The sequence below is a fragment of the Volvox carteri genome, assembly GCF_000143455.1.
Source record: "Volvox carteri f. nagariensis unplaced genomic scaffold VOLCAscaffold_74, whole genome shotgun sequence".
In the NCBI taxonomy this organism is placed as follows: Eukaryota; Viridiplantae; Chlorophyta; class Chlorophyceae; order Chlamydomonadales; family Volvocaceae; genus Volvox; species Volvox carteri.
In genome coordinates this window covers 185,695-210,796 of record NW_003307617.1, presented here as the reverse complement: position 1 = coordinate 210,796, position 25,102 = coordinate 185,695, and the positions used below count along the sequence as shown (strand labels likewise).

The 25,102-nt window shown below is 54.8% G+C and overlaps 3 protein-coding genes across 3 annotated transcripts; 1 reads left to right on the top strand and 2 right to left on the bottom strand.

Moving 5' to 3' along the window:
• Nucleotides 1–5,022: 5,022 nt before the first annotated feature.
• On the bottom strand, nucleotides 5,023–7,187 carry VOLCADRAFT_84135 (uncharacterized protein). The gene is made up of 4 exons (XM_002957445.1): nucleotides 7,076–7,187; nucleotides 6,905–6,965; nucleotides 6,243–6,562; nucleotides 5,023–5,871 (listed from the first exon to the last, which is right to left on the bottom strand). Exons 1-4 carry the CDS (start codon nucleotides 7,151–7,153, stop codon nucleotides 5,566–5,568), a joined length of 765 nt encoding a protein of 254 aa, XP_002957491.1. The 5' UTR covers nucleotides 7,154–7,187; the 3' UTR covers nucleotides 5,023–5,565.
• A 2,573-nt stretch (nucleotides 7,188–9,760) lies between these two features.
• VOLCADRAFT_98596 (uncharacterized protein) lies at nucleotides 9,761–16,459 on the bottom strand (the record flags this gene model as incomplete). The annotated part of the gene is made up of 9 exons (XM_002957444.1): nucleotides 9,761–9,795; nucleotides 12,520–12,821; nucleotides 13,026–13,151; nucleotides 13,360–13,436; nucleotides 13,880–14,064; nucleotides 14,666–14,756; nucleotides 15,793–16,003; nucleotides 16,138–16,268; nucleotides 16,376–16,459. The coding sequence occupies 9 exons, from the start codon at nucleotides 16,457–16,459 to the stop codon at nucleotides 9,761–9,763; spliced, it is 1,242 nt and encodes a 413-aa protein (XP_002957490.1).
• A 301-nt stretch (nucleotides 16,460–16,760) lies between these two features.
• Nucleotides 16,761–24,578, top strand: VOLCADRAFT_98595 (uncharacterized protein; the record flags this gene model as incomplete). Its single annotated transcript, XM_002957490.1, has 13 exons — nucleotides 16,761–16,967; nucleotides 17,582–17,623; nucleotides 18,314–18,415; nucleotides 18,900–18,953; nucleotides 19,196–19,345; nucleotides 19,809–20,079; nucleotides 20,534–20,660; nucleotides 20,971–21,052; nucleotides 21,518–21,609; nucleotides 21,915–22,080; nucleotides 22,570–22,701; nucleotides 23,018–23,104; nucleotides 24,573–24,578. 13 exons carry the CDS (start codon nucleotides 16,761–16,763, stop codon nucleotides 24,576–24,578), a joined length of 1,518 nt encoding a protein of 505 aa, XP_002957536.1.
• Between the last annotated feature and the right edge of the window lie 524 nt (nucleotides 24,579–25,102).

Sequence of the window (25,102 nt, the reverse complement as noted above, 5' to 3'; positions counted from 1 at the left end):
TTTCCCGCTATTTTAAAACTGGGTCCGGTCTCTCCCATGCCTTTGATATAACAGAACTTGCGGCGGCTGGCTGTGCCTACAGTCTGACCGCGCGGAGCAATAGCTGGCGTCTGTTACTCACCGCATCGGCCCCCTCCGGGTAACTAGGTGCTCCGCCATTCTGGTGTCCTCCTTCGTCCCGCTGTTGGAGGATGTCCTCCAAGCCTTCTTGGCCTCCGCCGCGCGATTGCTCGCGCTCTGCCATCACTTCGCTGTTACTGGCGACCGATATGCCAGCAACGTCAAATCGCCTTATCTACTTTACTATTGAGCTGGGTCCCGAATACAAAGTAAATCACTATTTAAACAATTCAAAATCCCCAACAGACGACGTTCTGACTTGCGCTTGCTTGCACGGTTGACTGGCGAACTAGCGTTGTCTGGATTCAGCGCTTTGTTCCCAGCTAATCTTTGTAACGCACTACCGTATCAGTCACTGTCCTCTGGCCAATTCCGGTCTGCTCCTCCCGCGCCGCACTTGCCGTACTACACTACAGGACGAGCACTTAATCAACATGCAACTCTACCGTGCGTCCGAACAAAGCCAAAACGAGCCGTGAGAGTTGCGGCGGGCTCTAAGTACTTCGTTACAGCTTTTTGCGTTTGATATGAATGAAAATATAGAAAATTTATTTACTTAGAATGCGCATACCTGCTTGTGTGTGCGTTCCTATGGATCTGTATTTCCATCCATTAAAGCAGTTGCTGGCCGGTATCAAGAAGAGTAGGCTCTATTGAAAATAAGAACCAAATAATATGAAATGACCGGCTACTTGTTTTCGTTACAATTCCAAGCTACAGAGGCCAATCCATTTTACTAAAGGGCAACCTTGCCCATTACTAAGCGAGACGTACAGCTTCTCATCAGGCATCTCATATCTGCGGAGCCGCCGGGTAAGTCTGAATAAAGACCATAAGTGGTATACTTGAACAACTCCAGCACAGCTCTTGTTCGGTCTCGAAACAACAGACAGCGTTATGTTCCGTATTCCTTCCGGGAGTTTGGCAGCCGAAAGCCGTTGTACATATTCGGTAAGCGACCCAAATTAAACAAATTCAAGGCAAACTCGTTATCAATACGAACGGCTGCCTCAACAGCATATTGCGAGCGGAGGTACAGATTGCCCTGGAAACTGCTGATAAATGGGGAAGCAAGTGGCACCGTAGGGTTTTGTAGCAAACCTTAACCGATACAGGTATCGCAGGGCAATCTCTACGCAGCCATGCCATCATGCCAGCCATGCCACCTATGTCCCATACATCGCGTCTCATATGCCGTACATTCGTCCCAACTTCCTAACTCCCAGCGTCCTAATATCAGATTTCCTTCTCAGTCGAAATCTAACTCAGCGCACGGCCAAGCCCTCCCGGATTTGCACGAACGTTCCCTCCGGCAGCGGCTACGTGAGAATGTCCGCTTCCGTGCTGTTGGTGGGCAGTACTCGAACTTCATTTGCCCCATTTGCGCCATCGACACCCCTTCACGCACGACGTGGTGAATCACCTCTATTTGTCTTATGTACTTCGCGCGCTCCGAGAAATATATAAGGTAATATAAAGGTAATCAAACTCAGGTAATCAACGCCCCCTGCTGGTTATCACCCCAGGAACGCATCACATCAACCTCACACCCAAACTCCGGTAGTAGCTTGCGCAACACAACCACGAGTCTGCTTTACGTGTCTGCTTCACGTTCCAGCTTACAGCTCCACCACCACCCAGGACAAAAGCATAGCCAGTCGTTGAACAGCCATTGTCACGAACTACAGCCCAGTCCGCAAGAGTGTACCCCTCGATCTTCTCGTCATCTTTCGGACAAGGCAGATTCCAAAGCTCGCAGTCCCCTTAAGGGTACCCTTGGCGGCCTCTCCCAGTAGTGCGGCTTCGTCACTTCAGACACGTAGCAGCCAGCTCGGACAATGCAGAGCACCACTCCCCAGGGCATGTGCTCACCGCCAGGCATATCAAGCCGCCAACCAGCTCTTGATGGTGGTGATATGACCAAGAACGCCACATTAGTTGCAACTGTGGTGGTTGGTGTATGCATGCGGTTTTGGTTAGCTCCGGGTCCGCTGCTGCTGCTGCTGGAGCTGCTGCTGGAGCTGCTGCTGGAGCTGCTGCTGGAGCTGCTGCTGGAGCTGATGCCTGCACCCACATCTTTGCCACCCTGGACTCTTGCTCACTATGTATGATAAACTTGGATCCATCCTGCAGGATCCGGTACCCTTCGAAGCTGCGTTCATAGCCCACCCACTAATACACCCTTCCTATAGCATCTATAGCTTATATGTGATTCTTTTCCGTTAAACATGCACAAACTTACACAGTGCGCCCAAACATGCACGGATGAGACACAATTGGCTTTGCATGGTGAAAACACCGCTAATGGCGTTTTCCGTTTGCCGGACACAGGCGAGCAATTGTAAGCAGTGCACATGCAGCGGTCGTCACCTCGGCCCACGGGATTGCATGCGGCAATCCCGCGTCTTGCAGCAGCACAGCGGGGGTTTTCCCCAGTGGTGTGCGATTCAGTCGCTCAGCATCGCCATCCTGCTCGAGAGTGTACGACACACACGCATCATGACGCACTAAAGGGGCATCACCGAACCCGTCGATGACTGGGAATACGGCAACATGGCGGACAGATCTGTTGGATTTCCTGATTCGAATAGCCCACCCGCCCACCCTTGTGGTGGGATAGCCAAGGATAATTCGATCGGTCTGCGAATATTTTGGAACCGTTGAACTACCGGTACCTTGCACTGTACTTGGCCCTTTGTCGACGGCGACGAAGCGGGCGGCACAGGAAGTGTAGCAGCGGAACCCACTCTAGATGCTGCCCTTGTTGCTGGCGTGCGCCAGAGCCCTCAAGGTGCAGTCCCAGGGCCTTAGTACCAAACTCTTCGCCGCGGCCCGACTGAACTGCCAGCAGCTTCTATCTCGACTGGGTCTCTAACAGCTGCAACACTTCCTTGGCTGCTTTTGGCACCTCCCCCTTCGCTTTTCCATGCAGTGCACCACGACAGAACCTGAGTACTCATGCAGGAACATGGCGACATACTTCGACCCGCCCCGGGACGGCACCCTGGACGACATCTGGCACACACATCCAGTGATCCAGGTCCGCTCGCTCCCTGCAAAACTCGGTTTATTACCTTTCCCGGCGAGGGGAAAGGCGCGTGGGGGTGGGTTTTACTTACTTTCACGCACGGCTCACAAACACTCTTCTCCTTCATCCTCTCCGTGACCTCGCTTGTACGTCAGGGACGCTCCCCCTGCCGGGGAGGTCACAGCCTCATCACAGCTACTGTCACTACCACCATCGAAATCCTCACTATCGTTTCCGATGACGCTGTCACAGTCATCATCTGACAGCGTGCAAGACCTCGGCATCGGCATCTCAAAAATCACACTCTTTTGCCCTGGCTATTAGTTGCACGGCGTTTACTTGAGGCGCTAATTGGGGGTTTCAACAAGTTCTTCAAGACCATAAGGAATCACCACCGGCACGAAGAACGCTAACCAGCAGTACTTCGACGACCATAAGCGTGTGTACACAAGCTGAGCTGTGCCATCCCATGCAACTACCGTACAGAGCGGATCGCCTCGTACAATCGCAAATTATCATCATGTTCTTCGGAGCTTCCCAAGCATTTACACTTTGGATGGCCAATTTGGACTGCACTCCCTTTCCATAATCGTTATGTGTAGAGACTGCACTGATTTTTCCTTGATCGACTGCCGGTGCGCATCGCTCCTTACCACGTATGCCTACTTCATTATCCCATGTTTTTGGAGAGAGCTGAAGTAGTGGTCACATACGTACATGCTCGGTCTTCTTCCGGTTACTTGCCACCTTCGACCCACCATCGCCGTCCTGACCTTGATCAATCAAAATTCGTTTGGGCCGGGTGCCGGCGCCATCACGTTGAATGTCATACTTACCTGGCCCGCTTCTCGAGGTGGTCAATTTGGCCTCGGTTGTATGATCGGTCTTCGCCTTGCACTTTGCGAGGGCCTTTCGTAGTCGGCCCTTCGGGTGTCCGGCAGGGCTAAATTTTTGGTAGGCTGAGGATCTGCGCAACGCGCGACCTCGGCGCCCATCAAGTTTTTAAAAAGTAATATGGGTAATGTCTGAACATATCTTCATTTCCTAGGTGCAATATCCAATTCACTGCCGGCCGTGACTGACCTATACGAGATCGTACATGGCCATTGGGACCTAGGTCATCGAATTAGCGCAACACGCAAACAAACAAATCTATCCGCAGGTCGAGTAGCTTGTTATCCCTCATTCCAAGGCGCTGGTAAAACAATAAACCTCAAGAAATACAGTTTCTCTTAGTTTTCCTCCATCCTCACCTCCTTGCGGCTCTTACGCCAACACCCCTCAATATGGAAATCGCCCTCACCTGCTCAATTCGCTCACGCCAATAATGTCATCGCGGAGCTAGATAAACCTGAACGCTATGGCGCCAGCACCGCTGAGGCTGCTGTGTTCTGGCGAGTACCACTGCTCGGACGGATTGGCATGTACCTACGTGGCACGTGACGAAGTCTTCCAGGGAAAGCCTGACGCCGTGACGCAGGGAAACGAGCATAGGTGCGGCAAAAACGCCCAATAGCTCTAAGCTCGGCACCATGCACGGCTGCCAGCTACCAGTAAAACTGCATCTTCCGAGAGTTGAGTGAAGGTGGCGGAGCGTAAGCTGCCAGGAACTCGAGCACCAGGCATAATTTACCATTACGTTAGATTATGGTGACTGCACCAGCTTGATGCTGCAGGCGGCTGCGGCTGTGAAGCGAGGCTTGACGAATCCAAATAACCTCAAGAGCCTCCATATTCCCTTGCATGGTCTTCTATCTATCCCCAGTGCCAACATCCCGGTGTCAGACGCCGTACACAGCCGTAAAGGTGTGGAAACACAGCCGAGGTAAATCAATGAATGTATTAACGAGTACGATGTAAGCGCATGCAGAGGTGGACTCAAAATATATGTTACAAGGGCGTGCGTGTTCCGCACAGCCAACGAAGCAATCACTCCGCAGTAAGAACCGCAGGACACCTGCACCACAAGCAACCGATGGTTTTCCACTCGTATACACCAGACCGCGGATTACCCGACGAGCAGCTCACTAAGCCTCAAAATGGACCCTCAGCAACGCATGGAGAATGTCAAATGCAGCGGATCCATCTGCCCTTACTAATCACTACTTTAATCCACGCCAAAAAATTATTATCCACAGGTGATACACTTCATAGATATACATGAAACACACACACACACACAACACGAACACGCATGCGTGAATCCCTCAGTTCTTTTGCGAATGCGCAGACATTAACGATCCTCGTATTGTCAGGCTGGCTGGCTGCATGGCATAGTTGTATGGCATAGTTGTACAAAAGCTGGTTTCATCACCGCTCACGCTGTATTTCGACTACTGTAGTGTTCTAGAGCCAGGCCTGGAGCAACGACAGCCGCAGCGGCGGCGGCGGCGCACAAACGGCCAGAAAGTACACTTCTACGCACTGGGCGTGAACTTGGTGGCGAAGGCGAAGGCGTTGTTGACGGCCGGGTTGGCCAGATGGTCGTTCAGGTTCTCAATGGGCCCCTTGCCGGTCACAATGGCCTGCACGAAGAAGCCGAACATGGAGAACATGGCCAGGCGGCCGTTCTTGATCTCCTTGACCTTGAGCTCGGCGAAGGTGTCCGGGTCGTCAGCCAGGCCCAGGGGGTCGAACGACTCGCCGGGGTACAGCGGGTCCAGGCCCTCGCCAGCCGGGCCGCCGTTCACACGGTAGCCCTCCACCAGGCCCATCAGGATCACCTGCGTGTATTTTTGATACATGACGTTGGATAACGGGGATGGAGTGCGGAGGTGAAGACCATGCAGAAGTCAAAAACGGATGATTAACGATGAGGCCACTCAATATGGCCGCTTGCTTGCTTGAGGTTACAAAACACCAGGTGGCCAAGTTGGGAAGGAAACGAAACGCGCAGTTTCCTGAATAGGATCCCACAATGGCCAGATAGTGAAAACCCAGGATAGGATTCCGGGGCCTTGTTTATAAACAGATGCGCTGTAAGGAAGGAGCCTTGTAGCAGCAGCCACGAGCTGGCAGGCTTACCTCGTTCCCAGCTAGTAAGTAAGGCGACCGGACACAATCTTAAGCACGCAGCCACGTCCCTCCCGCCCACCTGGCACGCCAGCGTCGCGACGATGTTCTGAGCGTGCACCAGCGACGGGTTGCCTAGGTAGTCCAGGCCGCCCTCCTGGAAGATCTGAGCGCCAGCCTTGAACCACACAGCCTCACCGAACTGCACGCCGTTCTTGGACAGCAGCTCGGGGGTCACGCAGCCCAGAGCGCCAAGCATGGCCCAGCGCGCATGGATCAGCTCCAGCTCGCGGTAGCGCTTGAACGTCTCCGGGTCAGCAGACAGGCCGGCAGTGTCCCAGCCGTAGTCGCCGGGGAACTCGCCAGTCAGGTAGGCAGGGGTGGCATTCTCGCTGTAGGGGCCTGTCCCACGCGGCGAAGGGAAAGACGGATACCCTTAGTAATTGGATACATACTGAGGATACATATCAGGGGTGCCATACTGACTCTAGAGGTTTCAGGATCAATTGAAATCCCTCGGTAGTAAGAGTGGATGCATCGCCATGCCCACTGACGGTGATGAACCCGGTTACAGTGACCCTCCACCTACTTTACACAACCATTTTGAGCAACATAAATGGGCCAAAAGAAGAAATTTATGCGTTTCCCCGTGACATACAATGCGCGAGGTGTGCAAGAAGAGAGACAATGAACACAATAGACTAACGCTGCGGGAGGACTGTGCACTGTGGAAATTAAACCTACCGAGCCACTTAGCACGGTTGGGGCCGTACCACTCAATGCCAGCACTCTTGGGAGCAGCCGGCTATAGAGATGTTGCAAGGAGAAGAAAGGGTTTCGGGTCAATCGGATACAAGAGCGAAAAACATGCGTCTAATACTCATCTCCATTAGTTTCTACCGACATAATACGTACCTTGGCAGCGGCCTTCTTGCCGGTCGCCTTGCAAGCGACAGACAGAGCCTTGCGCGAGGTAGCAAGAGCGAAAGCCATTCCTGATAAGCGTGATGTGAACAGATTCTTCAAGTATTAAAGAACTCGTAAGGACATTATGTGCGCCCAGTATTATTTATTGCAAGCATATCTCATCGCCGTACAATGTGACCGACAACATGGGACAGAGCCTTTGGTTAGCGGAGATCATCATTACATCACATTTCAAAACGATACAGACTTCCAAGGTGTCGTGCTTAGGGGCTAATATGAGGTAGGGCAGTCGCTTGAACCATACATCGGCAAACGCTTCGGGAGTTTCGGGTCGTACCGAAACCCTCCAGAAAACAGAGACAGAGTCCCCGAAGCCGGCCGGCTTGCAGAAATATGATCATACGCCGTATACGAAGGGTGCTATGAGGCCCGAAGGGCCGCCCGACGACATAAAAACGCATTTTCGTACGCTCGGAGGGCCACTAGTTGCCTTGTAAAACGCAGGATCAGGCAGCTGCTGCGTATATCGGAACCCAGCTTCCCTGCTGGTGGACCTGGAGCTTTCGCAAGCAGGCACGGCAACCCTTCGTGAAAGCCGCTTGTCGGGGGGCTTACGGAAGCGGGGGGGACTTTTCCGGAAGCAAGTGGCGACGTTGCCACACAGATCGCTTCTGTATGAACTTAACATCATCTCTCCCCCACCACGAGGAGGTCCGTGTTGGAAAGTGACCGACACTCATATATACACCAGTGGATGGTAACAGCAGTAACAGGACCCAACGGGGGTCCGGCGCTTTGCTGGTCTTAACAGTCCGACGTGGCATACAACCAGGGCCACCTTCGACATAGTCATTTCTGATCACCATCATGCCCAGGTGCACAGGTTGCTGACATGGCCAGCTTGAAGACAGAGGCCGAATGGTGCCAACTCCCTCATGGGGCCACGGTGCAGGACAGCCAAATGCCCAGCGCCACAAAACTAATGAATGAATGACGTGACAGTGTAGATTCGACTAGCACTCCGATGGTGCTGCCCTCAGGGCACATACCGCAATCTCTCCGGAGGGGTGTGTCTCTTACCGGGTCCGGGCCAGGAAGCGGCGGGCACTTAGACTCTTTGACAGGAAGCCCGATTGCAGGGGCGACTGCTGTTTCCAAGGGCTTGCAGAGCCCAAGCAAACACAGATCAGTTAACCCCTACTCGAGCACTGATCGAATGTGGGGAGTGTGGGGTTAGGAGTCTTAGCTGCAGCGCCGGGGTCGCTGCTGCCATCACCCTCGACGCCCGTGTTTCCTGGCCCATCGCGATTGTCTCCATATGACGAATGTTGACGTTTTGCCCGCTCGCTGTTGACAACCGGAGCGGCGTCGTTGTCGTCGGCTGGCTGCACCGTTGCGTTCACATTGCCTACGATCTCTACCCGTCTTCATCACCGTCGCAAGTGGCTTCAGTGAGGTTAGATTTCTGCTTTGGTGGCCTGTCACGCTTTGGGAGCGTCGGATCCGACTATTTTGTAGCGTTTCATCCGGACCAATGGTCCGGCCAGAAACAGTCCTATTCCTCGTTGACTCGCGGGTGTGACCTTCCTAACAGTATCCATAGCATTGAAGTGCTCTGATATGGTTAACATGTACGCCTCCTGCAAGATTCTAGCGGCATTTCCGGGGACAGCTCATTTTTGGCTGGAGGAATGAACTTGTGCGGTCGGAACACAATCTTTTCCTAGTTTTCAGGACCACGGACATTTATTTATTCCGAACTAGGAATGTATTCCGCAAAAAAATCACTGCTGCCCTGCCCCTATAACTCAAAACACATCCCACTTACCACAGACTGGACAGCGCCGAGGAACCAGTGGCGCTTCCCTGCCCCGCACTCCTAAAGGGGAAACCGCGGCACGGATAGCCGTCGGGGAGGCCAGGGTAATACTAGGGCCACTTAGGAAGAGTTAGCTGGACACGGGACCCCGTATTTGCCACCCACAACTGAGATAGACCATCATACCCCTAGCAAATGGGGCTTAATATCCGATCGGGCTATGCATTTCCGGACCTCGCCTTCTGGAAATCAACTGGCTTTGGGTAAAGTCGTGCAGCGTCGCTCCATGAACAATGTGTTTGTGTGTGTGCGCATGTAGGTGTGTGTGTTTGTGTGTGTGTATGTATGTGTGTGTTGCTTTGGGGGGGAAGGAAAGGCGAGGCGACGGCCTTTCGTTGTCTGAACACCCAGAAGCTTCTGGACCCGAGGTCCTCCGGTCGTCAGCCTTCCTATAGCCTCCTTTGCCACCGCTGCATTGTTAGGATCACCGCTTGCTGTACTTGCTCAAAATCCGTTCCACATTCGCGTAATTATTCAGATGCGTTGTACGTATTTGGCCCAACCGTTGGGGGTGCAAATGTGCGCACATACGCGTATGCGTTTGTGTATCCCGTATGTTCTGTATGGGGGTAGTTATTCGTGCTTATTCCTTGCCCTGACATATGCGTGTGGGTGTGGCGCAGTGGTTAGCGCGTAGGTCTCATAGCTGTTCTCATGCTGTGACTTGGGCTATCCTAATGTCGAGGGTTCGACACCCTCCACCCACAGCTTTTAGAGCTCTTCCCGGCCCATGTGGGCCTTACAAGCCCTTGCAATAAATTAAATTGCATTAAAGCTGTCACCGCATCCAAATCTCATTCACGAAAACCATCACCCCCATTGCGGGGCCCTCCACGGGGGCAGGCAGGTTGGTATCGTGCACGTCGTACCTCTGCCGGTACGACGACGTATGATACCATCCAAGGAAGGATGATAAGCTTGTTTGCTATACTTGCTGGCGTGGGTGGCTCCTATTTACCTGGGGTGCCGTCTTTGTACCTCGTTTGGCGTTTGTGTGCATGCAGACAGCGGCTAGAATCCATTACGGCAGTGCATGGCATCGCGCCTATCTTCCTTTTTTAGAAAGGCAAAGCCTCCACAACACGCGGCACCCCGTCACATCTGGGTCAATACCAGCTGCACAGACATAGATTTATATTACACGACATTCACATCATGACAGATGACACCCGCCGCACGCGCATCGGCCTGCCACTACCCCTGTCACACATAATACAATTTCTGTCCAAGCATCGTGTGATGAGCTCAGGCTGGCTGGAGAGGCCATACCGGCTAAGGATAGTGCACGATATCTGGGGTTAGTGTGTGGGCCGGAACGGCAGTTCTGGGCCTGCCGTCAGCAGTTGCATGACACAGCTAGAGCAGCTATGTTCGTGTTGAGTGCAAAATTAGATAAGCTAAAGTTGTTCGCCCCAGATGTGAGGATGAGGTGTTTCGATACGCAGGTACGAGCAATACTGTTGTATGGTTGTCAAGCGTGGGGGCCGTTTATGCTAGCTGAGGTCTCGGACAGGCTCAGGAAGCGGAGTGATGCGAATAACCTTGCAGAGGGACCCTTCGAGGCATGCCTAAAGGACAGGGCAGTGCAGCTTCAGATATCTTTCATGCGGCAAATTGTAGGAGCTGCCAGACCAACACACCGCCTCTTGTTCGCAGAGCTATCGCAGCTACCCCTACACTACCACGTTCTCAAGCAGGTTGTGAGGTTTTGGAACCATGTCCGTTTACAGCGTGGGTCTGTGGCATACCAAATTTTGCGACAGGAGGCCGCAGAATCCCTCTCCAACCCCGAAGGGCCCGGATGGGGGACACTACTCCTCCGTTTTCTATGTTTTTTGGGGCACGATGTATGGAAAGAGGCCCCGCAAGAGCTACACGAGGTAGACGAACGAGTGGAGTGGCTGATGAACAAGCCAATGCCAGAAGGTGTGATTTTGGAGTTCAAGGACCGATTAATGAGTGGTTGGAAGCATACGCGTTTAGATGTCCAGCCTGACGTGTATCCGTCAGACGGCAAGCAACCAGGAATCCACATGGCGAAGTATAAGCATTGGATGGGGCTGGCGGCCGAGCAAGCGGGCAGGAAGGAGGTGCTCCCGCACATCACAATGTCTATCCCACGTTCGGCGAATCGCAAGCTTATGCAGTTTAGGTTTTGCTGTTGGGCACTGGCGGCTAACAGAGCGCGTAAGGGACGGCGTTATATAGCTAGGGAGGAGCGAGTATGCCCTTGCTGCGGCACTGATAGCCACATCGAGGATGAGAAACACATTTTGCTGGACTGTCCGGTTTACGACGAAATCAGATCTGATATGGGCTTTCCACGCTTCGAATATATGAAGGACGCTATGAAGTGGGAACCTGAACGCCTGGCAAGGATGCTGGAACGTATATGGTCTCACCGCAACTCTATCGTTCCCTTTGGTCGTTAGTATACGTCATCACTTGTCTCGTTGGAAGTGCGAGGTAGGATGGTGCTTATAGGCGATTTGGCAGCCCTTGAGCCCTCGGCTCGTACTAGGGTGGTTTGCAGGTACGGGGAACGCACCCACGACCATGTAACAACAACAACAACAACAATTTCCGTACATTATAAAGGGAACAGCAAGTCAGTCTTGTATGCCACGCACAGGACATACAAACATATATACGAGCAGATATACATACGAATATGTTCGCAACCAACTGCCTGCTGTCTTGTTGCACGTGCTACCTACCAGAGAGCTTTTCCCGATCTTCATCCTACCATATGCCTTTGAACTGCTAATGCTTCACATGTCCTCTTGTCCACAAACCCCTCTTGTCTATCGCCCTGCCGGCCTTCACTAACACACACAACATATCTGAATACGTACAGGCACACACACACATACACACATGTATGAGTCGCGCTAACACCATCATCTCAGCATTGACTCCACCAAGCAACACATACAAACAACACACATGTAGGACCCCGCGCTTGCAATGTCATATATTTCGACCATGTATAAATGTACGGCCGCTACACACTACAGTAAATGTCCACGTTGCCGTCACGAACGAACAACAGGCAAAGACATATACATCCATATACACGTGTGCACAATTTTGCACAAAGTCCCGGCACCCCCCGTGTAGCCCGTACACCACACAGTGCAAGCAACCACACGTGTCGGCTTCTATTCATTCTCTCTTCTTTGCTTTTCGTTTTCCTATATATAGATTCCGGCGAAGCTATACCCCCCATGCATCCCGCACAACCAAACCCCAGCTCAGCTACACACCTACACAATTATCGACATGAATAAACACATGCTTCTCTTCTTCAGCTCGTCGTGACAGATGAAGATAGATCCTATCCTATACGATTCGGCCCTCTCCCCAAACGACACACGTCCAACACCTCGAAAGAAATTGCAATCTCCCAGTCCCCGCCCCCCCCCGCCTCCCCCTTCTCCCCCAGAGCTCTCCACCACCCTCCCTTCACCCCCCCGTCATCTTCCCCCTCCGCTCGCCACCCTCAGCGCCTTCCTCCCGCCACCACCACCACCACCACCCACAGACCCCCCACCTCCGTCCAACAGCACCTCCGTCGGGACATCCGCTGGTGTGGCCGTGTAGTACAAACCCGCATAAGCCAAAAGGGCCTTATACCAGTAGCAGCTCAGCGCACCGTCCGTCAGCTGCGTGAGCGCAAAGTCACGTGCCGCCATAGCGATGGGTGGGGGCGTGTCTTGGTGGTTGGCTTCAAGATCGGCCAGCGCTGTCTTGATCTTGGGGGCCACATCGTTGAGCAGCACCCCCCGGTCGGCTTCCGGAAAGGAGAGCAGATGGACCCCGTGCTGCAGGGCGGGGTAGTAGAACTCTTGAAAACTGTAAATCCACGGGATTGGAATAAAGGTGGCAGGGGGAAGGGGGGGGGACGAATCATGTGATGCAAGAAGCAAAGAGTCAGCTATTCGCTGTCGACACGTCCCAAGTACTGTAGACTGCTAGCGGTGGGTGGGCGAGTTAGTGAGGCTGGGGGGAATGGGATTTTCCGCCTGCTTGTGTGTCAGCACCACCGCTACCACTCACTCTCCCTTGAAGTTGACGACCACCGCCCCACAAGCCAGCTTGTACTTGAGACTGGCGCTGTACGTGAGCCCCGAGGTGTGCACCAGGTAGCGGTGCTGACACCAGTTGTCCAACCAGGAAAAGTGCCTGGAGGGGGGTGACGGGGGGTGGGGCTGGAGCATTAGCGAAAAAAAGAGGCTAACTGCCGACGTGTGGGTCCGTGTCCAGGTATTGCGACCCGCGCCAAAGAGAGAGAGAGGGAGGGAGGTGGCATCTCTCGCTTTTCCCCCCTCAAACTGCTGGACACGTCGGGAGTAATACGCCATATCCTCCTCACCCCCACCCCTCAGCTCACTTCAAATCTGAGACATAGAAACCCGTGCTCCGGAAGTTGACCTTTATTCCAAATAGCGCAATGTCCGACCGGTTCACCTGCATATACGCACGTATGTATGTATATGTGTATGTATGTGGCATGTACCTTGTGGGGTCCGTCGCCGAGGGGAGGCCGGGAGAGCCTCTTCTCAAGACGCGTGCATATGCAAGGGCATCAAAAGGAAATCATATATATGCAAGGAAAGAGGGGGGAGGGTAGTTCACGAGCCTGTGGACAACAAGGCCCACACGGCACACCTGCCCCACCCCGACAATAACAATGATGGTCATGTTGTTAATGCTGCATATGGGGCAGTAAGTGCGGTTGCCGTGATGCAGATATGCACCACATCTGTGTATGTGTGCGCAACTATGTTCGGATGAGCTGCGGGCTGCTGCAGGCGTCGAGAGGCCTAAACCCGACCCGGCCCCCACCCCAAGCACCTCTCCCCCGCCCCCCGGCCCCCACGCACAGGTCCTTAACCTCCTCCCCGCCCTACCTGCACCTCATGCATGAGGGGCATGAGTACCTTGCGGTAGCCCACCCCGGCATCCCCCCGCATGAACAGGTCCCGCTCCCGCAGCCTCCAGGGCAACATGGCCGACTTGAGCAGCAGCAGCCGCCGCACCTCCCACCAGCTGTTGTTGGTGTACTGGGCCTGACTGTACTGCTCCCAAGTAAAGTCTGCGGAACGAGGTGGGGGGGGAAACCACATCGCGATGGCGATGGCGATGGCGATGGTGATGAGGCACATAGCAACACATCAAGGTGCAGATGGGGCTGGGTGAGTTGGGAGAAGAGTGGAGTGGGCAGGGGGAAGGAAGCCATGGACTCTCTCTCGCCCACCATTCTTCCCGCGGTTCAACCGTTTCTTTCACACACATTATATACGCGTACACAGATTTATCACTGCCTTCCGATGACTGTCTTCTATTCACCTCTACTCGCCGCACGCTTGCTTGTCATCCCTTCAAGTCCACCACCGCCACCACCATCACCACCACCACCAGGTAGTCGTACGAAGGTGCGCCATCAGAGAACACGCACCCTCTTCCCCCTTTACCCTATCCAGCCCTTATCTCCTGTCACCCTGCTCTACCTAACCCCATCCTGGGCTCACTTCAACACGCTACACCACTAGGCAGTCATTTCTCGTGGCTCAGTTTATAAACCTCTACTCAACCAACTAAAGAGCTCACGCCGCCCCTCATACACACCACGCCATACACATACATACATACATACATACACAATACACACACAATACACATACATACGCACCCACCCGGTACGGGTACGTCCGCTGTGTCCGGGCTGTGGCACATCTGGAAGGAGGGCAACCGCAACTTCTTCCAGGAGTCCACGATGGGCCAGTCCTGGATCGGGGGGCGGGGAGAGGGGAGGGCACTCCGGGGGATGTACGTGTGTGCGATGTGCCTGTTACATGTCGATCCGGGCCTGACACTGGCCAGGGGCACCTAACCGTATAAACGCCAACGGGAACCGCTACCGCCGAAGCACTGTCCTCCCTTGTGGGGGGAGAGGGGCGGTGTGTGCGTGTATGCATGCGCGATCGGACGTGGTTGTGTGGAGATCCGAGCGCCCCCGAGATGCGGTAAGCTGGCGGTAATGATGGGGTGGGAGGTTGCGGTGTAGGTAGATAGGTCTGTTGTTGGAAACAGGCTTGGTAGACCGCTTGGTGTGGTTAATACGGGGATGTGGGTGTCGGGAGGGGAGAGGGAGAACCCGCCTGACGAGCCCTTTCCGGCGGAGCACCCCAACCCAACACGCCTTACTCCCCACTTGCACTGCCTTCCCCGGGTGTGATCTGATCTCATTTGGGTCAGAGGCCAGGTTGAAGTGCCATCGCACAAGACCCGGTGCCCTCCGCACCTCTCTGAACCCCAGGGTCGACCTTCCCACCTCAATACACACATACATACATACATACATACATACATACATACATACATACATACATACATACATACATACATACATACATACATACATACATACTCAGGTTAGGCACTACTGGTAAGGCACGGACCATTGCCCCCGGGAGATCCCGGGATCGAGACCTGTCAGGGTCGAAAATCCTTCTGGTGGTGGAAGGTAAAGTGCCCCCTAGTCGATGGACGGTAGTGACCTGGGATAAAGTTGACTCGCGAGCCGACCAGGAATGGAGTTGGGCCGCCGTCGATCCGGCAGATTCCGTTGGACGCCGGTGGTGGGTGCGGAACCTGAGCGATCCACTGAGAAGTTGACTAGGGTGACTAGATGAGGGTGCCCCAAAATACCGGGGAAGGCAGGGTTTCGCCGGGTAGCGGCCACGGGTGAAGATATGCCCCCCTGTCCCACACATACATACATACACACACACGAGACCCCACCCCACCCCAGCCCGCGCACCTCAGTCCCGAATATGAACTTGAGCTCTCTCTTACCCAGCGCCCGCACGAGGTCCGCGTTGTGCTGCATGACCGCTCGCTCAATGATGCGCTGCATGCCCAGCGGCTTGTGGGGCTCGTTGTGGCGGTGGAGCTCTTTGAAGGTGACGCGGTAAGCTCCTGCGGCCTCGTCGTAGGTCAGGATGGCCATGGACTTGCCCGTGTAGGCAGCCCTTCGCGCAAGGGAATGGTGCATTTTTCATGTGTGATGAAGGGCTGGGGGTACGTTTTGACCCACGCCTCCGCCACGCACGCACGGGCAGATCGGAAAGGCGAAGCCTTTTGCAAGAGGTGAGTGAGAACGCACCATTTGATGTCTGATATCGCCTGCAGGCTCTCCTCAATTGAAAGGCTTGACTCCCGTGCAGCTGCGTAGGAGGCTCGAAACCAAAGCTTCACTGTGTCGTCAATCCAAGGATGCGCACTGCAGTCGTATGCCTGCAGCAAGCGAAATGCCGAAGACGCAAGATGTGACAATCCGGCCTGTACAGACGAAGGACGATAGCGTTGGTCCGTGTACAACTATGAATCGGAAGGGTACTAACCAAGTGCTGCGGCAGGCCTGCCAGGAGCAAGGCAACTATGAAGGATGGCACATGGCCGGTGCTGCTGCCCAGCATCCCGGCCATGCCTTTGATACCGAGGTGTAAGTCACGTAAACTTTGAATGCATTATAGCGACGTCAGGTTTACCCTTAACAGTCGAAGGGTACTTAATTCAAAAAGGAAAACGCTTGGCTATGCAGTTCAACGAAGCTGCCAGAGAAGGTTGATTAGGTCGGACTGAGACCCGTACAACTACTTGCCCGTTTTGGAAATGCCAAATCGCACAGGTTAGATGTTACAGCCACATAGTGTATACCTCATTTCTTCCTTCCTTGTTGAGCCCAAATATCTGGGAAGGCATGAAATGATAATATCGCTCGCACTTATGACCCTCTTGCTAAAGGCCTGGCCGCACCCGATACGAGGCCGGGACCTCTTAGATGCGTCCGCAATCAGCAGGACAGAATTTGACACCATTCCGGCTTGGACGCCGAACCCTGGCAGACCGAGCATTCCCGAGGCGCAGCATGCGCCCTACGAAGGCTCGTGGAAGGAGCGCACTGGATACTGGATGAGACGTCTGAGTCGGCAGGTACGGCTTTGCCTTGTCTCGTGTTGACTTAGCACCCGCACGTTGCCGTGCAATGCTGGTCCAAGTCCTTCCCGAACACATTGGCGTGACTCCTGGTGACCCCCGTCAGAGACATGTCTCTCCAATGCAGCGTTCCAGCCTTCGATTTCTATGTTACTCCCTTTCATATGCTCATAAATAAGGCCAGGGTTTAGCTGGCCTTGGCACCAGTTAGACACACAATGCAGTACATATCATCAACACGTTTAATTATCGTACAATGCAACAAGACCAACAAACTGTAGCATCCACACATGCACCGCTTACCGTCACCGTTTACCAGCAGCAATCAGGTTGTCGCCGCCACGGCTGCTGCTGCTGCTGCTGCCCTTCCTCCTTTCCCCCCCTCCCCATCACAACGACAGACAGACAGACAGAGGCAAGCGCACGCACAGAGACATGCCTGAGGGAAGGGGAAGCATTCGCATTCGGGTAACGTCCGGTTCGCGTTTGTCTTTCCTTATCAGTACATAGCCTATCAGTACATAGCCACCACAACCACCGCTACCAACCCCGAAACTGGCCTCCCACCCCACCACCTCCCCTCCTCCCCTCCTCCCCCTTCCCTGACCCAGATTGAAATCGGGGTATATTCAGAGCTGGAAGAATATCTCCAGGTGTGGCGGGGAGGGGGAATGGTGGAGCGGGGGGATTACCATCACATGAGGCGAAGAAGCAGAAGGTCAACAGTGAAAAGGCCCCCCGGGGGATGTTGTTGCTGTGTACATATGTATGTATGTCTGGGGGCGGGTATGTGTGGGCATTCGGAGAGGCTTGCGCCCATCGGGGGTTGGGAGAGGGTGGCAACTTGGAGTAGTCAGGTGGGCGGAAGGGTGGGGGGTGGGGATGGGGACATTCCTTAAACGCGACTCAGCACACACACATACACAGACAGATAGACAGATAGACAGACAGATAGACAGATAGACAGACAGATAGACAGACAGATAGACCAAAACAACTAAGACAAGTTTTGTTCTAAATCTGAAATGATGGAAGATATAGGGAAATTGCCAACTGATCATTTGCTCATTTGTTCATTCTTTCCTCACCTTTCCTCGGGGGCCCCTCCTTCGCCCTGCCCGCCCCCACGGCGACCCGCCGGTCGCCGCCACCACGGACATCCGCCGCCACTAACATCGCCACCACCGCCGACACCGCCTCCTCCGACACCTCCAACCGCTACCGCTTCCACCACCACAACCATCGCGCTAATGCCACCACCACCTCCGGGGCCGCAATTGGCACTGCTACTGCGACTGCTGCTGCTACTGCGACTGCTACAACTCCTCTACCAACACCTGCAGTCCCAACAGCAACAGCCCGATGTCAACTGCCATGATGCGCTCCGGAACCAGTCACTGCCCACATCCGTACAATTGGGGTTGGCGCCGTGGGATACCATGAAGGTGGGTGGTCAGGTAGTTAGAAAGGTAGTTGGGGAGGTGGTTGGGAGCCCCCAGTGACACCTAGTGTGTCCGTTAGGTTCGTTCGAGACTGGTGGGAGCTTGGGGAGAGGAGGGGGAAGGAAAACAGGAAGGAGTGCTCTCCAGCCGCCGCACTTTGCAGTACAGTATGCCGTACACCACAGAGAGAGAGAGATGGCGGGGGCTGAGGATAATTGCGTCGTGTCGCGTTCACGAACTTCCGGAGGGATCGAACTGCCGTACTACTGCACGAGTCGACTTCCAGTTTCACACAAACCGCCCCCCCTCCCCCGAGGTCGGCTCCTTCAAAACCGCCTACTGGTCAGTTCTGCTTCTTGTACACTCTTCCCTTGGCAGCAGCTTCACGCGTTCGTGGTTCGCCTCTTCCCCCCTTCCCTCTCTCGTCCCCTCTCTCGATGATCGGCCACTATACTTCACCCCACCCCACCCCATGTGTCCTAATTAGGAGCTGGAGACGGTACCTGCGAGGATTGCCTTCCTAAACCAACTTACGGAAGAGGTACGGCACAATTCACATGACACCGTACGCTTCTTCATGCGTCGCACTCTCATCGCCAACGTGCTCCACTTCCGTTGCCCTCTCAACCGCCATCTCTGTCCACTTTTTTGCGTATTGTGCATGACCAGGTTCCAACTCTCCTCTCCCCCCGAAACACATACATACATACATACATACATACATACATACATACATACATACATACATACACTCATACGCATGCATGCACTCCACTCTCGCAGGTTTGCTCCAACTCCTCCGGCCGCCTGGGCTCCCCCTCCCGTCCGTACGTCGCGGCGTTCGGCGTGTGGAACGGCAACATGTGGGGGCTACGTCGCTCCCTGCTGCCCTGGCTGCAGTGGAGCACGCATCTGGGGGTATGCAAATTCTATGTAAGTGAATATATGCAAGCATATGCATTTATATAACGCAGCATGCATACATACATACATATTTGTCTAAGGCAGATTTTTATGCGTAAATTTTGATGGGGGGTCTCGGGGGAGATGGGGGGGGAGAGGGAGGGGGGTTGGGAGGGAAGGGAATGGAAGGGGGGTCCCAAGGGTTATCATATAGACACGGACCGGGGGAGGGTTGGACTCCCGAACGCGGCATTATGCGGACGGCTCCAATTTCAGAGTCAACCCTCGCCTCCTTCCCCTCCTCTTTTTTAAATTCCTTAAGCCCCTTGTTTGTCTGACCCACATTTCCGATTCAAACATGTAGCTCGTTTTTCCATTTCTTCGTTTACCTCCTCCTCCTCCCCACCCCGTTCTCCGCCACTTCCCGTATCCCCCTTCCTTCTTTTCCCTCCCCCCTCTCCTCCCCCGGGCCCTCACCCCGGGGACCCCCCAGATCGGCTATCAGGGTCGCGACCAGCAAACCCTGCAGTGGCTCCGAAACATATCATCCGTGTCCATCATCCTCATCTCCCCTCCCTTCGCCCCGGAGGAGGAGGTCCGCAAGTGGCGGCAGCACGCGGAGGTGAACGAGTGGGCTCAGAAGCCGGGGAACTGGCGGCTGATGGCCAAGCAGGGCTACTGCGGAGATATCGCAATTGGGCGGGCGAAGCGGGAGGGGGTGCAGTGGCTGCTGCACATTGATGCCGATGAGCTGCTGATGCCGGGTGAGTGTGTGATGGTGGGTGCAAGGATGAGGGTGAGTGTGATAGTGAGTGTGATGGTGAGTGCTATGGCGGGATGGGGGTAGTGAGAGGGGGTTGAAGAGGGCGGGGAGTTGTGTGGCGCAAGAATCAACGTTCCAACTGCCAGGACTGCTGAACGGACGTCCTTAAACGGCTCCGGGAATTCTACTGGAGTCCAAAGCGATGGGGGGAAATTGGGATGGGGGGTAATGTTGGGTTGTACCGCGTGTACTGCATGTACTGCATGTATCCCTTTCCCGGCTGCCTTCTCACAGGATTCCCTAACACTCCTCTCTCCCACCCGCCTCCTGAAAACTCCCTTCTACCCTAAAACCCGTTGTCTAAGTGCTTTCCCCCCAGCCCCGCAACCCGCAACCCGCAACCCACCCCATTCTCCCCCCGCCCCATTTACCCCTCTTTCCCACCCTTAATGCAGCCGTCAGCCTGGCTGCCGACCTGGCCACCGTCCCCATGTGGGCAGCTGCAGTCAAAATGCACAACCACGAGGCACTGATCGAATCCTTCCAAGTACACAATAAGTACGAGGAGGTGACACTGTTCAAGTAAGTCCACCACGTCAGACACACACACCCAAACACAAACATACATACACACCGCCGCCACCGCCACCACCACCAGCAGCAACTGCTGAGTCGGCAGTGGACTTTGTTACGTCTTTTAGCACATGATCCCTTCCTTACCACATACAGACACACATACAGACACACATACAGACACAGCCCAGAAAATGTTTCCTTCCAGGCGCGTTTGCTGACGTCCTTTCTTCCCCGCCCATCGGGGCGTTTAGTGGGTGCCTCCTGACATTGCCGTCTTTCTTCGTATCGCTGCCGTACTGCTTGTACGGCATATTAGGACCCATGACGCCACGTTGCCCTCCAAGGCGGGCGACCTTCAGTGGCGGTTCCGGTTGGGGACCTATCCCGCATATTACCAGGTGGAGGGGGAGGAGGGGGGCGGGAGGGGGAGGCGAGCAGCAGGAGCCGGCTGGTGGTGACGTTGGGGGTGATGATGATGTTGGGGGTTGTCCCCGGTGGTAATGACTTGCGGTGTTGCAGTGGGAAGTATTAGGTGCGGTGCCAAGGGGAGTGGGCTGGGAGTGGAGTGGTTTCGGGGCGTGGGGGATAGATTAGAGGGGGGCTATGCGGGGCAGCGGTTGGGGGAAAGAGGAGGGCGGGGTTCAGTACGGCAAAAGGGACCTAGCATGGATGCGGGTGGTGTGTTTTTTATTGCGATGTACGTCCGTCGAGTCTGTATGTTTGTCGTGGAAGGCAGCAAGGCTGGTTTTTAGGTCATTTAGGGGGTTGGGGTCATTTTTGCTTGATTGTGTGTTTCGGTCGGGTCAAATACAGATACATGAATGGTTGATTCCTGTTACCGTTACCGTGGTGGCGACGTACAGGTGTACCACAACGGCAAGTCTATCGTACGTACGGATCGAGCCCACGTGTATATGTGGGGCCCCCACGAGTTCTTGGGGCCCGTGGATGACACGTGAGGCGGGGGTAAAGGGGGGGAGTGGGGGGCAGGGCAGGGGGGGTTGGGGCAGAAAGACCTGGGGCGTATGGGTGTGTGTGTGTGGAGGTGCCCACACGGGGGCCCCGGCTATTGGGAAGGTGATGGGAACGGGGCCGAGGCCCATCCCCAACCACCCAACTGACTCACCAAGACACAACCAGCCTTGAACCTTTTTGTTGCCGCCAACCGACTCAACTTCCTTAGGAAAGACCTCAGGAAAGGAAATTGGAACGGAAAACTGAAACCCGCGGGAACCCCGTCTCGCCCCCGTCTCGCACCAGGTGGGTTCACCCCGAGCACAACCCCAAGGGCGAGTTCAAATCCGTGGAGGGCCGTACGACACTGCTCCATGTGTCGTACGCCAGCTGGCACGACCTGATCGGCAAGGCCCGCACCTCCTGTCCCCCCAAGTACCGAGACTACGCAGTGGCTGGCAACCGAACAAAGGTGGGCGCCTGCCGCCCCATTGTGCATTTCTACTCAATCTCCTCTACCTCCAACCTTTCATTTCTTGCATCCTCGTGATGTAGTTTCGTGTGCGCTTGACCTCCACTGGGAGGGGGGGGCGCCGGAAGGGGCAGAAGGAGGGAAAGGGGCCGGAAGGTGCGAAGTAGAAGTCGAGAAGGCCGGACGGAAAGAAAGTCACCAACCCTTAAGCCCTCCCTGACCACCACCATCAACAACATCAACAACAACAGCAACAACAGCAACAACAGCAACAACAGCAACAACAGCAACAACAGCAACAACAGCAACAACATGGGAACAAGAACAGCAACACGCAGGTGCGGCGACCGACCGACGGACCGACCGACCGACGAGGCGCCGCCACCAATTATTTCGAATCACCCAAGTTAACAGCACTCGTGCATTTATTCACTCACTCAAAACACACACACACACCTCCACCCGCTCTCCAACCCCTCTCCCCCGCAGGTGAAGGAGTGTTTCTGTCTTGACTTTGATCTGGACGCCTACATGGCTGCCGTACAGGGGGAGGTGGCTGCCCGGGACTACTGGGTAATTACCTCGCTGTTCAGTGAGGGGTCTGTGCGCAAGGACGGAGAGGTAAAGGGGGGTTAGAGGGGGAGAGGGGATGGAGGGGGGATACATTATGCCTGGGGAGGAGAAACCCCCGTAGCGGGGGAGGGGGAGAAACGGCCCACAGTGACTGCTTGATTGCTTCCCCTCTTCTCATTTCCTCCTTTATCTTTGGACTAAGCCTATGTATGTATGTATGTATGTATGTATGTATATATGATTTTTTCTCCCCTCCGCCTGCGGCCCCACATTCCCCCTGCTCCCTGCCCTGACATGTTCAGTTGCTTATTTGGCCCGAGCTCTGGGTAATCTCCCCCTCCCCCCTCCCCCCTCCCCCCTTCAGAAGTGCAAGGTGTATCGGGACATTGAGCGCCTGAAGCAGCTGCTCATCCGTGACCGGCTGCTGCTGCGGGTGACTGGACCCCAGCAGGTGCTGCGGGCGCATGAGGTGGCTATCAGGCAGCGGGCCCGGGACATGGGGCTACGGATAGGGCCCCTGGGGGAGATAGGGGAAGAGGGAGGAGGGCGGGGGCCAGGAGGGGGGGCGGTGGTGCGCTGACGTGGCGCACAAAGAGGATGGGGGAAGGAGGACGGGGGGAAGGAGGAGGGGAGGAAGGAGGAGGGGCGGAAAGGAGGAGGGGAGGAAGGAGGAGGGGCGGAAAGGAGGAGGGGAGGAAGGAGGAGGGGGTTCAGGGGGGTTAAAGACTGTCCGGGAGGGGTATCGTGCTGGTGGTGGGTGTGTTTACCGCCACCTGTGTGTACGGGCATACACGTGAAAGCGTGTGTGTTTGGTGGTTTGGGCAGTATGGGTGTGCGGGGACGCGGGAGGACGGTGTTATGGGGCCGGGGAAACGAAGTTGCGAATGCGTGGGAAAATTAACCGGGCTGCAAGAGAGGGGCCGCAATTCGGGTTGGGCTCTGTGCTACTTTTTGCGAACCTCCGTGTTGAGTGTTGAGTGTTGGGCAGGCTGCGCGGTGACAGGTTAATAAGCGGTGATAGGCTGAGTTGGGATTTATTGGTTTCGTTGTCATCATTGTCGCGATGTTTTGTTGTTTGAAATTTGCTCATGAGAACGGCTGCAGTTGGCAGTTGGCGGGAGGTTGGGATTGGAGTTGGCAGTTGACAGTTGGAGAAGGTTGCGGGGTTGAGTGGCGGCGGCTTGCGGGCGGATGAAGGGTGTTGCTGAGGTCGTGACTTTTGGGAGGGTGGGGCACGGGGAGGTGAAAGGGGGGGGGGGAGGGGGCATTCGGGCGCGTCCTGAATCACCCGGCGAAACACACACGTTGGATGAATGAGATTCGGGATGGGCGGGGGAGAAAAGGGAGATGGGGGGGGTAGATGTGCCAAGAATGTGCCGCCGGGGCCCCAACGGCAATGACTAGTCGGGAAAATCTGGGGCGGGGAATAATACGAGTTCGAACTTGCAGCAGTGACGGTGAAATGTTAAAAATACACTTGCATGTGCATGTACGTAAACGTACGTATGTATGTGTCTGCGTGTGGAGGGGGTTGCTCGAAGGGAACGGGGGAGGAGGCGAAGCGGGGAGGTAAGTGAGTTGGAGTTTGGAAGGAGATTGAAAGGGAGGAGGCAGGTTCGTACTTGGGCGATCATTTTTTGAAATTGGCGTGGCGATGCGTGCGGTGCGTGCGCATGTGCATGTGTATGTGTATGTGTGCTGGGTATCGTGCGTGCGTGTGTGTGTGTGTGTGTGTGTGTGTGTGTGTGTGTGTGTGTGTGTGTGTGTGTGTGCTTACATACGACAAGATCCCGCGCTGGCGAACCCCTAGTGATCTTCCTCGTTCGTGATTCGAGCGCAGACGCCGTACCACACTGGATGTCGTACCCGCTCCCAGCGGAGGCAAACCCCTGGCACCCCCCCCCCCGGTGCCTCCACAGGCTTGAAACTGGATATAGCTGGTCTAATATCTATGCTGCTTGTGTCGTATCACACAAACACACATTCATTTATCTGGCGTAAAGTGCCCTTGCGGCACAAGCGATTTTCCAATTTGCTTGCGGCCCTTATTGTTTGTGCAGTGTGCCGTTCGATTGAACGGGTGCGTGTGACTGGGCGGGTTGGAAACGAAGCCAGGAAGAGAGCTGCTGTGTGTCGTAGCAGCAGGCTTCGGCTGTGTGTACGGCAAATGAGGGCAGTCGGCAGTCGACAACGCAGTTTAGTGCGTGAACTCGGGGTGACGATCAATTTGCGGTTCTGTGTGCGTGTGTGTCTGTACGCATGTACGTATGTACGTAAGTGCGAAGTACAGGCCGAAAAATACGAGATTTTTAGCCCGTACACTGCGTAACAGTGTATTCCTCAAACGGTGTATGTGGACTGTTGCAATAGTTTTGAAGTGAACTGACCTGGCGTTTCGCGACACACCGCGCCATGTACAAAATGAATGCGGAAAGCGCGCGTTGTTGAT

Excerpts from the sequence above, each read along its gene's own strand:
- VOLCADRAFT_84135 (XM_002957445.1), bottom strand. The coding sequence starts at position 7,153 with ATGGCTTTCGCTCTTGCTACCTCGCGCAAGGCTCTGTCTGTCGCTTGC. Across the intron at positions 6,966-7,075 it reads GCAAGAAGGCCGCTGCCAAG|CCGGCTGCTCCCAAGAGTGC; the intron begins GTACGTATTATG and ends ACATCTCTATAG. Across the intron at positions 5,872-6,242 it reads TCGCGACGCTGGCGTGCCAG|GTGATCCTGATGGGCCTGGT; the intron begins GTGGGCGGGAGG and ends AAATACACGCAG.